The sequence below is a fragment of the Protomyctophum parallelum genome, assembly GCF_964188405.1.
Source record: "Protomyctophum parallelum genome assembly, chromosome: 17".
Lineage (NCBI taxonomy): Eukaryota > Metazoa > Chordata > Actinopteri > Myctophiformes > Myctophidae > Protomyctophum > Protomyctophum parallelum.
Genome location: NC_139719.1, coordinates 47,676,503 through 47,690,657, shown reverse-complemented (window position 1 = coordinate 47,690,657; position 14,155 = coordinate 47,676,503). Strand labels below are relative to the sequence as shown.

The following is a 14,155-nucleotide window of genomic DNA, read 5'->3' as shown; positions in this document are numbered from 1 at the left end:
ATTTTCATGATTTTTTTAAGCCAAAATGAGTTAATAGCACAGGCAGACTCTTCACATTCTAGAGCATGTCTGAATATAAAAGTAATGTCAGAGCTGAAATCGAAATGTATTATGAAATAATACACGCACGCACGCACACGCGCACACCCACACACACACACACACACACACACACACACACACACACACACACACACACACACACACTCTCTCTTACCAGGGTGCTGCCTGTTAGTCCCTCCAGCTTGCGTCCGTCCCTCAGGTCAGAAAACATGTCGCTGATTGATGTCTTCCCCGTCTTATTGGGGGAAAAACAAACAAAACAACATAAGATTAATTCAATATAAGACAGAGATGGACTAATAGAGACTAATGTATGATATATGTATATATATATACTAAGATGACTAATAGAGAGATAAGATAAGACAGAGATGGACTAATAGAGATAAGATAAGACAGAGATGGACTAATAGAGAGATAACTGGCATTTTTTTAAATCAGCATCGGCTCACGTCTGCATTCAAAAGGCAATATGAAATATTATGTAGAAGCATTTATTTGTAACCATAAAAAGGTTGTTGACTTATCATTTTTAATAACAAATTAATTGGCCTGCCTATACATACTTAAACAATTAGATCACAACACATACGTAGTCACTACCAAGTGAAGATGTATTGTGTTGTGTGCTTTCGTTTATGCATTGATAAAGATTAAAATCAACTGACACGCAGTGAATGTTCAGAGTAACAAATGCGTCGTTGACATCTGTTTTCTCAAAGAATATAAAATAAAAGCAGTTTATATCATATTACAGACCTGCTGTTCAGTGCCATGCCATGTTTGACAGAGACAGTGCAAAACTGAAAGAAATGATCCTGTCCAACTAGTGTCTGCGGGTCTCCTATTCTACAGAGATGATCTCCAGACCCCCCCTAACACGTTAAAGTATTGAAGTAGGTTCCTGGGTTCAGGTCAGTGATGATGAAGCTCTTTCCTTCCACAGTCAGTACCTGAGATTTACAGGTGATGTCCATGGCCAACGTCAACAGTCATTTCTCAAGTGACATCTCCTTCATCCTTGAGTGTAAAGGAAAAAGCAACACGTAAGTTTAGCTATTTGCTATCTATGATTTTGTTTAAATTATATGTTGTGAAGCAGCTGATCTCCTCTGTCTGCTCAGGGACTAATTCAGACCTGGTACTCTAGATGGCAAACCAGAAAACTAGCAATTGTCCGGGCCCCCATGCAGGACTAGAGGGCCAGTGCTATGAAGCATTCTTAACATCAATGTGCACTGAAGCGCGTACCTGATGTGACACGTGTTTCTCCACTCTCCCCTCCTTCGTTGCTGGCTGTGACGACCAGGTGACTGGACGTTGACTACGGAGCAGGACAGGCTGCCTGTGCTGCACACCTGGGACTTTGGCGAGACGCTGTCGTCATACACTGTGTACGTGACGGCATGTACGGAAGCATTCCATGAGACTGTGGCCGAGGAGAAGACACCGCTGTACGTCACTCCTGTTGGGAGGACAAGGAGCTGTGGAGGTGGAGGGGAGGGTTTATCGTTAGTATTGATTGTGATAAGAACTGCCCGAACGGCACAATCACATACATGCACCAACGTGACTTTTGAACAATATGTATCAGTCTCAGTGTACCTGTATTTCCACTGCGAGCCACTGATTGGCCACTGCTTCCACCACAGTTCCTGCTTTCCACACTGGCGACGTAAGATGAACCACAGGGCAGGGGCATCTCGTAGGCAGTCGAGTTTGTCCAAGAGAGAGGTCGAACAAGGTCTGGTTGTCCCCGAGGAGACTACCCGTCATGGTCAGCATGTACTGGACATGTGAACAGGGGACCTGTGTCCAGCTGAAACGCAACACCTGGCGTGTTCGTGTTGTGCTGCGTGTTGTGTGTTGCGGCAACAGCCGAACCTGCACGTTGTCTGGAGCACAGGGAGCTAAAAGGAGAGAGTTGGACTGGTCATTAATACATCAACTGTCATTGTGGTGCGACGTGAATACAGAAACTATCGTATAGAATAGGTTTTAAATAATCGCAAAACATCCGTTTCTTGTAACAACTGTGAGATTTCTTACCAGCTCCAATGCGTACTGTGTCACTGACAGAACTGTTGCATGTCCCATCTGAGGCCAGTACAGTGACGTTGTACTGGACTCCACACCGAAGGCCCTCTATGGTGCAGTTTGTGTCCAAGCTGTCACAGCACAGCCTGGCGCCACTGTCGTCCTGGGCGCAGCCGAAGTATTCCACTGCACCACTGGCGGGAGTCCAGGACAGCAGTGCCGACTGGTTGGCACAGTTGTACTCAACTGAGAGGTCGACTGGTCGGCATGGGGCTTAAGGGGTTGGGGGATTCAGAGTTTTGAAGATGCTTTTCTGAGTGAAGCACTTAAATGGGCATTCTACATTATAAAGCTAACGGTACGTTCTAACAGCAGGTGACACAGCCTGGCGTATTTTCCGGAAGTGCGTTATTTGTCTATGGGACCCAGCGATAGTCGAAAAGTGGGCGGTGGAACGTCATTCGAAAACATGAAAATAATGTTTCTTTGTTTACCCTCCATGAATGGTGATACGGAACTCCCTCTAGGAGATTTGTATCACCCAGAGTCGCCGCTGTTCGCCCGCTGTTAAAACGTAGGTTGAGGATAGTAAAGAAAGCATTGTATTGGTGCTTGTATGTGTACATGTTTTTCATTTTTGTGACCAACTTAAATTTTTATGTTTTAAAGAAACCCCTCAACAGACCCCGGGGTTCGCACAGACATTACAGGGGAAAAAAATACATGTACATGTGTTTCTGTGTCTCTGAGCTGCGTTTTTAAACATGCGTTACCTGTTTGCAACTGGATGGTGGCGCTGGGACGACTGTCACACAGGCTGTTGGCGGCGGTGACAGAGAACGTATAGAGGACGCCACAGGCAAGGTCATCCACCATACACGTGGTGCTGGTGGAAGCAGTGCAGTTTGTCGCGTGGCCTCCACCCACCGCCGTCACCGTGTACATCTCTGCCCCTAACGTTGCGTTCCACGATATGGTTGCTTCATTGGACAGACAGTCCAAGGAGCCGTTGATGCCTTGGGGTTCGCATGGAGCTGGAGAATACACATGAGAGGGAATTTGGTTGGTCGGATGATCGAGGGTTTAAGAAATGCAAGTTGTTGTTGTTGGCCACCCATACAGTACCTGATGAGATGTTGACTGGTGGACTGAGCTGGCTGTCACAGTATGCTTTGTGAGCCCTGACTTGAACAGAGAAGGTAATTCCGCAGGGCAGACCCTCGACGGAACACGTATTGTCGGAAGACGTGCACGGGAAAACTGTTCCGTCACCACCAGTGACGAAAGCTGTGTAGTTGAGGGCATCGGTGCTGGGATTCCAGGAGATGGCCGCGGTGTTAGAGGAACAGTTGACCCTGGCGCTTATATTCTGGGGCGGGCAAGGGACTGGGGAAAATGATGGATTGTTTTAATTAGATGAATAATCTACAGGTGGCAGCATGCAGTCAGTCAGTGTATAGAGTAAAAGTGTTCTCGTGCACGTAAATTCTCCATCTCTTACCCGAGCTGAATGTCAGGGTCTGACTCGGATCACTGGAGGAGTTGCCGTTAATAGCCTTGACAGCTACAGTGTAGTTGGTGCCACACGTGAAGTTTCTAAGGGTACAGTTGAGTTCAGAGGACAGGCAGGTGGCATTCATAGGACTAGTCCAGGCAGACACAGAGTACTGTACTGCCCCCCTGCTGGCAGACCAGGACACAACAGCAGTGTTCCTGATACAGTCAGGAGCTACCGAGACGCTGGTAGGAACACATGGCACTGCAAAGAGACGATGGAATACAGCGTTAAACATTACACAATATAACTGGGCTCAAAGATATTCTGTATAGTAAATGATTAGAACTGATCGGAACAAGAAAGAAATGTAACTAATTGTAACAATTAAGATCTAAAATCAGTATTATGATGAGTGGACATGCTATACGTACAGTATGTTGTTTATTTTTAGTTCTCATGAGATTGCATTGTGGGGTGGCTAAATGATTCATTCCTCCCCCTTTACTCGTTTCTTACACTCATCCATGTCTAGATTGTAGCCCAAGTAATCTCCCAGAGATATATGCTAAATATCAGTGTCTTTGGTGAGTGTCTCACCTGTTTCAAGTTCCACAGCTGAACTTGGTTCACTGTGACAACCTCTGTCAACAGCTACAACACTGACAGAGTAGTTTCCACCACAGTGTAGATCAGTGAAAGAGCAGGTGTTTGCAGTGCTTGAGTTACAGGTGTGTTCGTGTCCATCATTCGTGTCCGTTGCTGTTGCTATGTGCATGTTGGCCCCTGAAACAGGGGACCAGGACACTGTGCTAGCCCCACATGATGCAGAAACAGAAACATTACTGGGGGCGCAGGGACCTGGAGAGATGGAGGGAAGAAGTGGAGAGAAAGAATGATTATTCTCTTTCATTTGTGCTTCAATTGATCAAACAAAAGTACAAAACGTATGCTGAGCATCTTAATTAGTCTATCAAATTAGTCTGTTGGAGACTGTTCATATTAGTACATAGTCTTTAGTCGCATTAGTGTGGTTGCTATAGGCAACACAATATTGTTCTCGGTCCGAGATTCTTTTTCATGTTTCACACACTGTTGTCATGCTTCACACGATATTGCAATATATAATATAATATAATATATATTATATTATATATTCCTGGTGACTTGTGTCAATGCAACCACACTTTCAATTTCCCAAAATTGCACCTTTCAAGTTAGTACATATTTTGTTCTCCCTGTGTACCTGCACTGAAGTGAAGAGGAATGCTGGGATTCCCAGCATATGAGTCAGTATATGGTGTCACTGTGATGGTATAGTTCTGGCCACAGTGCATGTTGGGTATCTGACAGCTGGTACTGTTGGTGGAGCAGCCATGTATGTGTCCATCCTGACCCACTGCAGTCACATTGTAAGATGTGGCACTGGGACTTCTTTGCCAGTTCACATTGGCGGAGTTGGAACAAACCAGACTGGCACTAACACTCACTGGGGCACACGGAACTGAAAAGAGACAAAGGCAAAACACAATGTTGACATGTTATATCATAATGATGTTCAAGGAATTAAATGAATTTCGAAAGGAAATCACACACTTTCAGAAACGTTTTCAAGTCAAATGTTCTACTATAATATGTATTTGTTTATTAATTTAGCAATCAAGTCACTAAGTCCAACCTAGGTTCGAATCCATTCATTCCAAATAAATCTTTCGGAAGAGAACATGAATAAACCTAACAGGTCAAAAGCAGCATTAGTGTTTTTCGTGAACATCTTCTCACCTGATTTCAGTTCCACAGCTGAACTTGGTTCACTGTGACAACCTCTGTCAACAGCTACAACACTGACAGAGTAGTTTCCACCACAGTGTAGATCAGTGAAAGAGCAGGTGTTTGCAGTGCTTGAGTTACAGGTGTGTTCGTGTCCATCATTCGTGTCCGTTGCTGTTGCTATGTGCATGTTGGCCCCTGAAACAGGGGACCAGGACACTGTGCTAGCCCCACATGATGCAGAAACAGAAACATTACTGGGGGCGCAGGGACCTGGAGAGATGGAGGGAAGAAGTGGAGAGAAAGAACGATTATTCTCTTTAATTTGTGCTTCAATTGATCAAACAAAAGTACAAAACGTATGCTGAGCATCTTAATTAGTCTATCAAATTAGTGTTGGAGACTGTTCATATTAGTACATAGAAATTCTTTTTCATGTTTCACACACTGACTGTTGTCACTGTTGTCATGCTTCACATGATATCGCAATATATAATATTATATTATGTATTAAATATATAATGGTAAGACAGAATTCAGTTCCCAGTGGATTCCTCGTGACTTGTGTCAATGCAACCACACTTTCAATTTCCCAAAATTACACCTTTCTAGTTAGTACATATTTTGTTCTCCCTGTGTACCTGCACTGAAGTGAAGAGGAATGCTGGGATTCCCAGCACATGAGTCAGCATATGGTGTCAATTCTGGCCACAGTGCATGTTGGGTATCTGACAGCTGGTACTGTTGGTGGAGCAGCCATGTATGTGTCCATCCTGACCCACTGCTGTCACATTGTAAGATGTGGCACTGGGACTTCTTTGCCAGTTCACATTGGCTGAGTTGGAACAAACCAGACTGGCACTAACACTCACTGGGGCACACAGGGCTGGGGAGAGAGATAGGTGGGGGGAGTGTTGTTATTGAGGATAAAATGTACACTTTAAGATGATATCCTAAGGAGGAAGGATCTGAATTTCTCATTGCTGAAATGTAACATAATTATTCATTCATTCATTCACTTCCATTGATTCGACTTAAATCTTTCTTAAGTGGAGACTATCCAAAAGCAGCATTACGTTGCCTTTGGCCTTTGTTGTGCATACATACAGTATATGTTCTCCATGTCTTACCTGAGCTGAATGTCAGGGTCTGACTCGGGTCACTGGAGCAGTTTCCATCAATAGCCTTTACATCTACAGTGTAGTTGGAGCCACAGGTGATGTTTGTAAGAGTACAGTTGAGATCAGAGGACATGCAGGTGGTATTCGAGGCATGGCCTTGACTACTCCAGGCAGACACAGAGTACTGTACTGCCCCCTTGCTGGCAGACCAGGACACAACAGCAGTGTTCCTGATACAGTCAGGTGCTACTGAGACGTTGGTAGGAACACATGGCACTGCAAAGAGAGGACGGATACAGAGTTAAACATTGTACAGCAGCATTAATAATGAAGTAACAAGAAAATAAATGTAGCAGGGCTCCAGACTACCATTAAGACAATTGTAAATTAAGATTTGAACCTGCAAATTATTAAGGGGAAACATGGCAATGTGTTATAAAATAAAAGATTGTTTTCTGAGTGGAAACATAATTTTAAATTAATTTACATTGTGTGGTAGTTAATTTATTTTTGACTTCCTCCACTTAATCATTTAATTTCATGCATTCATCTATATCTAGATTTGAAGCCATTTAATATAATGTAATCGACACCTAATTAAAACGACCCAACAGGTAAAAAGCAGCACTGCAGTGTTTTGTGGTGAACATCTTCTAACCTGTTTTTAGTTCCACAGCTGAACTTGGTTCTGTGTGACAACCTCTGTCAACAGCTACAACACTGACAGAGTAATTTTCACCACAGTGTAGATCAGTGAAAGAGCAGGAGGTTCCAACGCTTGAGTTACAGGTGTGTTCGTGTCCATTATGTGCTGCTGCTGTTGCTATGTACATATCTGCTCCTGAAACATTGGACCAGGACACTGTGCTAAACCCACATTCTGTAGAAACATGAACATTACTGGGGGGGCAGGGACCTGGAGAGATGGAGGGAAGAAGTGGAGAGAAAAAACTGATTAAAAACAATGTTCTAAAAGTCTGTTGAAGACTGTTCAGATGCATAGCTTTAAGATTTTAAATCTTGTTCTCTCTGAATACCTGCAATGAAGTGATGATGAGTGCTGGGATTCCCAGCACATGAGTCAGTATATGGTGTCACTGTGATGGTATAGTTCTGGCCACAGTGCATGTTGTTGGGTATCTGACAGCTGGTACTGTTAGTGGAGCAGTAATGTATGTGTCCATCCTGAGCCACTGCCGTCACATTGTAAGATGTGGCACTGGAGCTTCCTACCCAGGTCACATGGGCTGAGTTGGGATACGCCAGACTGGCATTAACATTCACTGGGGCACACGGAACTGAGAAGAGACAAAGGCAAAACACAATGTTGACATGTTGTTATATCATAATGATGTTCAAGGAATTAAATGAATTTCGAAAGGAAATCACACACTTTCAGAAACGTTTTCAAGTCAAATGTTCTACTATAATATGTATTTGTTTATTCATTTAGCAATCAAGTCACTAAGTCCAACCTAGGTTCGAATCCATTCATTCCAAATAAATCTTTCGGAAGAGAACATGAATAAACCTAACAGGTCAAAAGCAGCATTAGTGTTTTTCGTGAACATCTTCTCACCTGATTTCAGTTCCACAGCTGAACTTGGTTCACTGTGACAACCTCTGTCAACAGCTACAACACTGACAGAGTAGTTTCCACCACAGTGTAGATCAGTGAAAGAGCAGGTGTTTGCAGTGCTTGAGTTACAGGTGTGTTCGTGTCCATCATTCGTGTCCGTTGCTGTTGCTATGTGCATGTTGGCCCCTGAAACAGGGGACCAGGACACTGTGCTAGCCCCACATGATGCAGAAACAGAAACATTACTGGGGGCGCAGGGACCTGGAGAGATGGAGGGAAGAAGTGGAGAGAAAGAATGATTATTCTCTTTCATTTGTGCTTCAATTGATCAAACAAAAGTACAAAACGTATGCTGAGCATCTTAATTAGTCTATCAAATTAGTCTGTTGGAGACTGTTCATATTAGTACATAGTCTTTAGTCGCATTAGTGTGGTTGCTAGAGGAAACACACTATTGTTCTCGGTCCGGAATTCTTTTTCATGTTTCACACACTGACTGTTGTCACTGTTGTCATGCTTCACATGATATCGCAATATATAATATTATAATATGTATTAAATATATAATGGTAAGACAGAATTCAGTTCCCAGTGGATTCCTCGTGACTTGTGTCAATGCAACCACACTTTCAATTTCCCAAAATTACACCTTTCTAGTTAGTACATATTTTGTTCTCCCTGTGTACCTGCACTGAAGTGAAGAGGAATGCTGGGATTCCCAGCACATAAGTCAGCATAATTATGGTGTCACTGTGATGGTATAGTTCTGGCCACAGTGCATGTTGGGTATCTGACAGCTGGTACTGTTGGTGGAGCAGCCATGTATGTGTCCATCCTGACCCACTGCTGTCACATTGTAAGATGTGGCACTGGGACTTCTTTGCCAGTTCACATTGGCTGAGTTGGAACAAACCAGACTGGCACTAACACTCACTGGGGCACACAGGGCTGGGGAGAGAGATAGGTGGGGGGAGTGTTGTTATTGAGGATAAAATGTACACTTTAAGATGATATCCTAAGGAGGAAGGATCTGAATTTCTCATTGCTGAAATGTAACATAATTATTCATTCATTCATTCACTTCCATTGATTCGACTTAAATCTTTCTTAACCCATTGATGCCTGATGCCGAATCTGGGAACGCCTTCTAGGGCCTGACCTAAGGTTTCTGAAAACCTTCAAATTCTGATGATTTTTTTTTAAATAGTTATGTTGCTACATGTATAGCAATAGCTGATGAGACACAGAGAGCGCGCCGGCTTCAAGGGCAGAACAACGTATACGTTGCACCAGGCGTCAATGGGTTAAGTGGAGACTATCCAAAAGCAGCATTACGTTGCCTTTGGCCTTTGTTGTGCATACATACAGTATATGTTCTCCATGTCTTACCTGAGCTGAATGTCAGGGTCTGACTCGGGTCACTGGAGCAGTTTCCATCAATAGCCTTTACATCTACAGTGTAGTTGGAGCCACAGGTGATGTTTGTAAGAGTACAGTTGAGATCAGAGGACATGCAGGTGGTATTCGAGGCATGGCCTTGACTACTCCAGGCAGACACAGAGTACTGTACTGCCCCCTTGCTGGCAGACCAGGACACAACAGCAGTGTTCCTGATACAGTCAGGTGCTACTGAGACGTTGTTAGGAACACATGGCACTGCAAAGAGAGGACGGATACAGAGTTAAACATTGTACAGCAGCATTAATAATGAAGTAACAAGAAAATAAATGTAGCAGGGCTCCAGACTACCATTAAGACAATTGTAAATTAAGATTTGAACCTGCAAATTATTAAGGGGAAACATGGCAATGTGTTATAAAATAAAAGATTGTTTTCTGAGTGGAAACATAATTTTAAATTAATTTACATTGTGTGGTAGTTAATTTATTTTTGACTTCCTCCACTTAATCATTTAATTTCATGCATTCATCTATATCTAGATTTGAAGCCATTTAATATAATGTAATCGACACCTAATTAAAACGACCCAACAGGTAAAAAGCAGCACTGCAGTGTTTTGTGGTGAACATCTTCTAACCTGTTTTTAGTTCCACAGCTGAACTTGGGTCTGTGTGACAACCTCTGTCAACAGCTACAACACTGACAGAGTAATTTTCACCACAGTGTAGATCAGTGAAAGAGCAGGAGGTTCCAACGCTTGAGTTACAGGTGTGTTCGTGTCCATTATGTGCTGCTGCTGTTGCTATGTACATATCTGCTCCTGAAACATTGGACCAGGACACTGTGCTAAACCCACATTCTGTAGAAACATGAACATTACTGGGGGGGGGCAGGGACCTGGAGAGATGGAGGGAAGAAGTGGAGAGAAAAAACTGATTAAAAACAATGTTCTAAAAGTCTGTTGAAGACTGTTCAGATGCATAGCTTTAAGATTTTAAATCTTGTTCTCTCTGAATACCTGCAATGAAGTGATGATGAGTGCTGGGATTCCCAGCACATGAGTCAGTATATGGTGTCACTGTGATGGTATAGTTCTGGCCACAGTGCATGTTGTTGGGTATCTGACAGCTGGTACTGTTAGTGGAGCAGTAATGTATGTGTCCATCCTGAGCCACTGCCGTCACATTGTAAGATGTGGCACTGGAGCTTCCTACCCAGGTCACATGGGCTGAGTTGGGATACGCCAGACTGGCATTAACATTCACTGGGGCACACGGAACTGAGAAGAGACAAAGGCAAAACACAATGTTGACATGTTATATCATAATGATGTTCAAGGAATTAAATGAATTTCGAAAGGAAATCACACACTTTCAGAAACGTTTTCAAGTCAAATGTTCTACTATAATATGTATTTGTTTATTCATTTAGCAATCAAGTCACTAAGTCCAACCTAAGTCGGGTCACTGGAGCAGTTTACATCTACAGTGTAGTTGGAGCCACAGGTGATGTTTGTAAGAGTACAGTTGAGATCAGAGGACATGCAGGTGGTATTCGAGGCATGGCCTTGACTACTCCAGGCAGACACAGAGTACTGTACTGCCCCCCTGCTGGCAGACCAGGACACAACAGCAGTGTTCCTGATACAGTCAGGAGCTACCGAGACGCTGGTAGGAACACATGGCACTGCAAAGAGACGATGGAATACAGCGTTAAACATTACACAATATAACTGGGCTCAAAGATATTCTGTATAGTAAATGATTAGAACTGATCGGAACAAGAAAGAAATGTAACTAATTGTAACAATTAAGATCTAAAATCAGTATTATGATGAGTGGACATGCTATACGTACAGTATGTTGTTTATTTTTAGTTCTCATGAGATTGCATTGTGGGGTGGCTAAATGATTCATTCCTCCCCCTTTACTCGTTTCTTACACTCATCCATGTCTAGATTGTAGCCCAAGTAATCTCCCAGAGATATATGCTAAATATCAGTGTCTTTGGTGAGTGTCTCACCTGTTTCAAGTTCCACAGCTGAACTTGGTTCACTGTGACAACCTCTGTCAACAGCTACAACACTGACAGAGTAGTTTCCACCACAGTGTAGATCAGTGAAAGAGCAGGTGTTTGCAGTGCTTGAGTTACAGGTGTGTTCGTGTCCATCATTCGTGTCCGTTGCTGTTGCTATGTGCATGTTGGCCCCTGAAACAGGGGACCAGGACACTGTGCTAGCCCCACATGATGCAGAAACAGAAACATTACTGGGGGCGCAGGGACCTGGAGAGATGGAGGGAAGAAGTGGAGAGAAAGAATGATTATTCTCTTTCATTTGTGCTTCAATTGATCAAACAAAAGTACAAAACGTATGCTGAGCATCTTAATTAGTCTATCAAATTAGTCTGTTGGAGACTGTTCATATTAGTACATAGTCTTTAGTCGCATTAGTGTGGTTGCTATAGGCAACACAATATTGTTCTCGGTCCGAGATTCTTTTTCATGTTTCACACTGTCGAGTTATATATGGATGTGCAAGGATGTGTTATTCAGAAGTGTAGTAAAATATATTTAGGTCATAATTATTGATCAACTATTTCACACTGATGAAGACTGCAAGGGAGAACTGAGGGTCTCTCACTGCACATTCCATGAAAGCAGCCACTATTGGTAGGGGGTTGTGGAAATCCTTATCAGTGCCAGTCAAGGGAACAAAGGGATTTATGACCTGGCAGGAAAGACATCTGAGACTCTGAAACTGAGCAGAACATGTAGAGGGAGAAACCATGGTCTGGTAATTCTTTCTTTTCATTGAGTAAAATGTGTTCTAAATGTAACCAATATTATACTGGGTTAGTAAAGCCTAGATAATATAAGAATGTAATGATCTACCAAGTTAATCTAGACATTTGATCTAGAGATAAGCAGCAGCTCACTTGACAGGAAGTGATAGGAGCATGTTGCGAGGGGCTGATGTCAGAATCCACAGGCAAAGGTGTCTGTGGCTTCTCATTGGCTAAAGGACGGGGGCAGAAAAACTGACCCTGTCATTTGATTGGCTGCAAAGGCATTCTCTTTGGTCTAAGTACACTGTTGATGGAAAGTTGAAGTTAGATTCTACACCACACCACCGTGACAAGATAGAGATCAGCATGAGGCCAGCGGTAAATATAATCATATGATATGTGCATTATTCCATAAATATGTTATAAATGTGTAATGATAATTAGATTGTAACCAAATGTTTATATGTGTTCTTGTCTCCAAATCAATAATCTTGAATGGTAGATTTAAAACCACATAGTATTTAGTGGGTGGAACCACACATAGGTGGAAGTACCACACACATAGTGAAAAGTGGCACACGCCACACAAACTAATATGTTCAATATTAACCACACTTCACCAAATGAGAGTAGGTTAGGCATTAGACTTTAAGGCCGTGCCAAATGCACAAGTTCCAGGGTACTATTTGTCAGTCTGCATTGGGGAAGTTTGAACAAATGTGTGAATGTTGTTATATGTGTTTTATGTTTAAATGAACTAATAAAAACCCTATAAAAAGCATATTTGATTCGTAAAACAAGGAAATTATTGAAGCATTAAATAAATCAATTGTGCGTATTGAACGTAGCTTATCTGCTGTATCTCTTGGGAATTCGGATCCCGGCAAATCTCACCAAAAACCGGACAGTTTTAAATCGTTGCCGTGCACTTAATCAGTGCACAGTTACGATTTGATGCGCTATTAGAGCGCACAGTTTTAAATCGCGGCCGTGCACTTAATCAGTGCACTGGTGCGATTTGATGCGCTATCGGAGCGCACAAATTAAAACAGTATAAATATACAGTCTTAAATCGCAGTGCAGCTAAAGCGCACAGTGCGAGATCACGGCCGGTTAAAGAGCCGACCGTTCAAATAGTTTAAACCGCAGAGCGAATAGTTTAATTCGTTGCGTAGCTGTGCACTGGGAGTGCACAGTTTAAACCGCTGCTACAGCAGCAACTCGAATTGAAACAGTCAAACAGAATAAAATATTCCAGTATCAATCCGAGGCCGTGCGCTGAAGACAGCGCACAATTTCATACTTGGTAGGGCTGCTAAAGCGCCCGATTAATACCAGGTTAAATCAGGCTGTACAGTTTGGAGCGGGTGCGGTTAAAAGAACCGTCCGTTAGTGCAGTTTGGACTCGCCGCCGTGCGAGGTATTATCTCGCCGCCGAGCGAGCAATGTGGTGCCGTGCGCTGAGCTCAGCGTACAGTCGGGTTATGCCCGGGCTATTTAAGACATAATATGGTCTAAACAACTGGACATATTGCAGTTTAAATTGCTACCGTAGTTTATGTTGTGGCCGAGGGCTGTCTAAACTAGAAACAGCGTCGGTAAAGTTACTAAAGTAACCACAATCTAAACAAATAAAGCCGTGAGTGGAGACCGCGGCACACATATAGTTTGGATCGTGCCCCACTAACAACCCTCAATTCAGATCGTTCAGGTAACGACACACTGTTTGTGGATTGTTTGATGTGGTTAAATTCAGACGAATGTGAAGCCGTGCGTAACAGCGCATGGCGATCGATGCGCATGTTTAGTGTCCTCATATCAAACGCGCGATGCGTCTGATTTGGGCTAACTAAATGCGACACCGTAAAACCCGTTGTCATATAGATATGGGTCTATGGAAAAC

General features: G+C 43.0%; 1 protein-coding gene across 1 annotated transcript; it reads right to left on the bottom strand.

Moving 5' to 3' along the window:
* Nucleotides 1-217: 217 nt before the first annotated feature.
* LOC310874824 (fibronectin type III domain-containing protein 7-like) lies at nt 218-4,124 on the bottom strand (the record flags this gene model as incomplete). The annotated part of the gene is made up of 9 exons (XM_083787691.1): nt 218-298; nt 1,017-1,083; nt 1,315-1,547; nt 1,669-1,973; nt 2,113-2,373; nt 2,874-3,134; nt 3,226-3,486; nt 3,602-3,859; nt 4,115-4,124. The coding sequence occupies 8 exons, from the start codon at nt 4,122-4,124 to the stop codon at nt 1,056-1,058; spliced, it is 1,617 nt and encodes a 538-aa protein (XP_083643817.1). The 3' UTR covers nt 218-298; nt 1,017-1,055.
* Nucleotides 4,125-14,155: the final 10,031 nt, after the last annotated feature.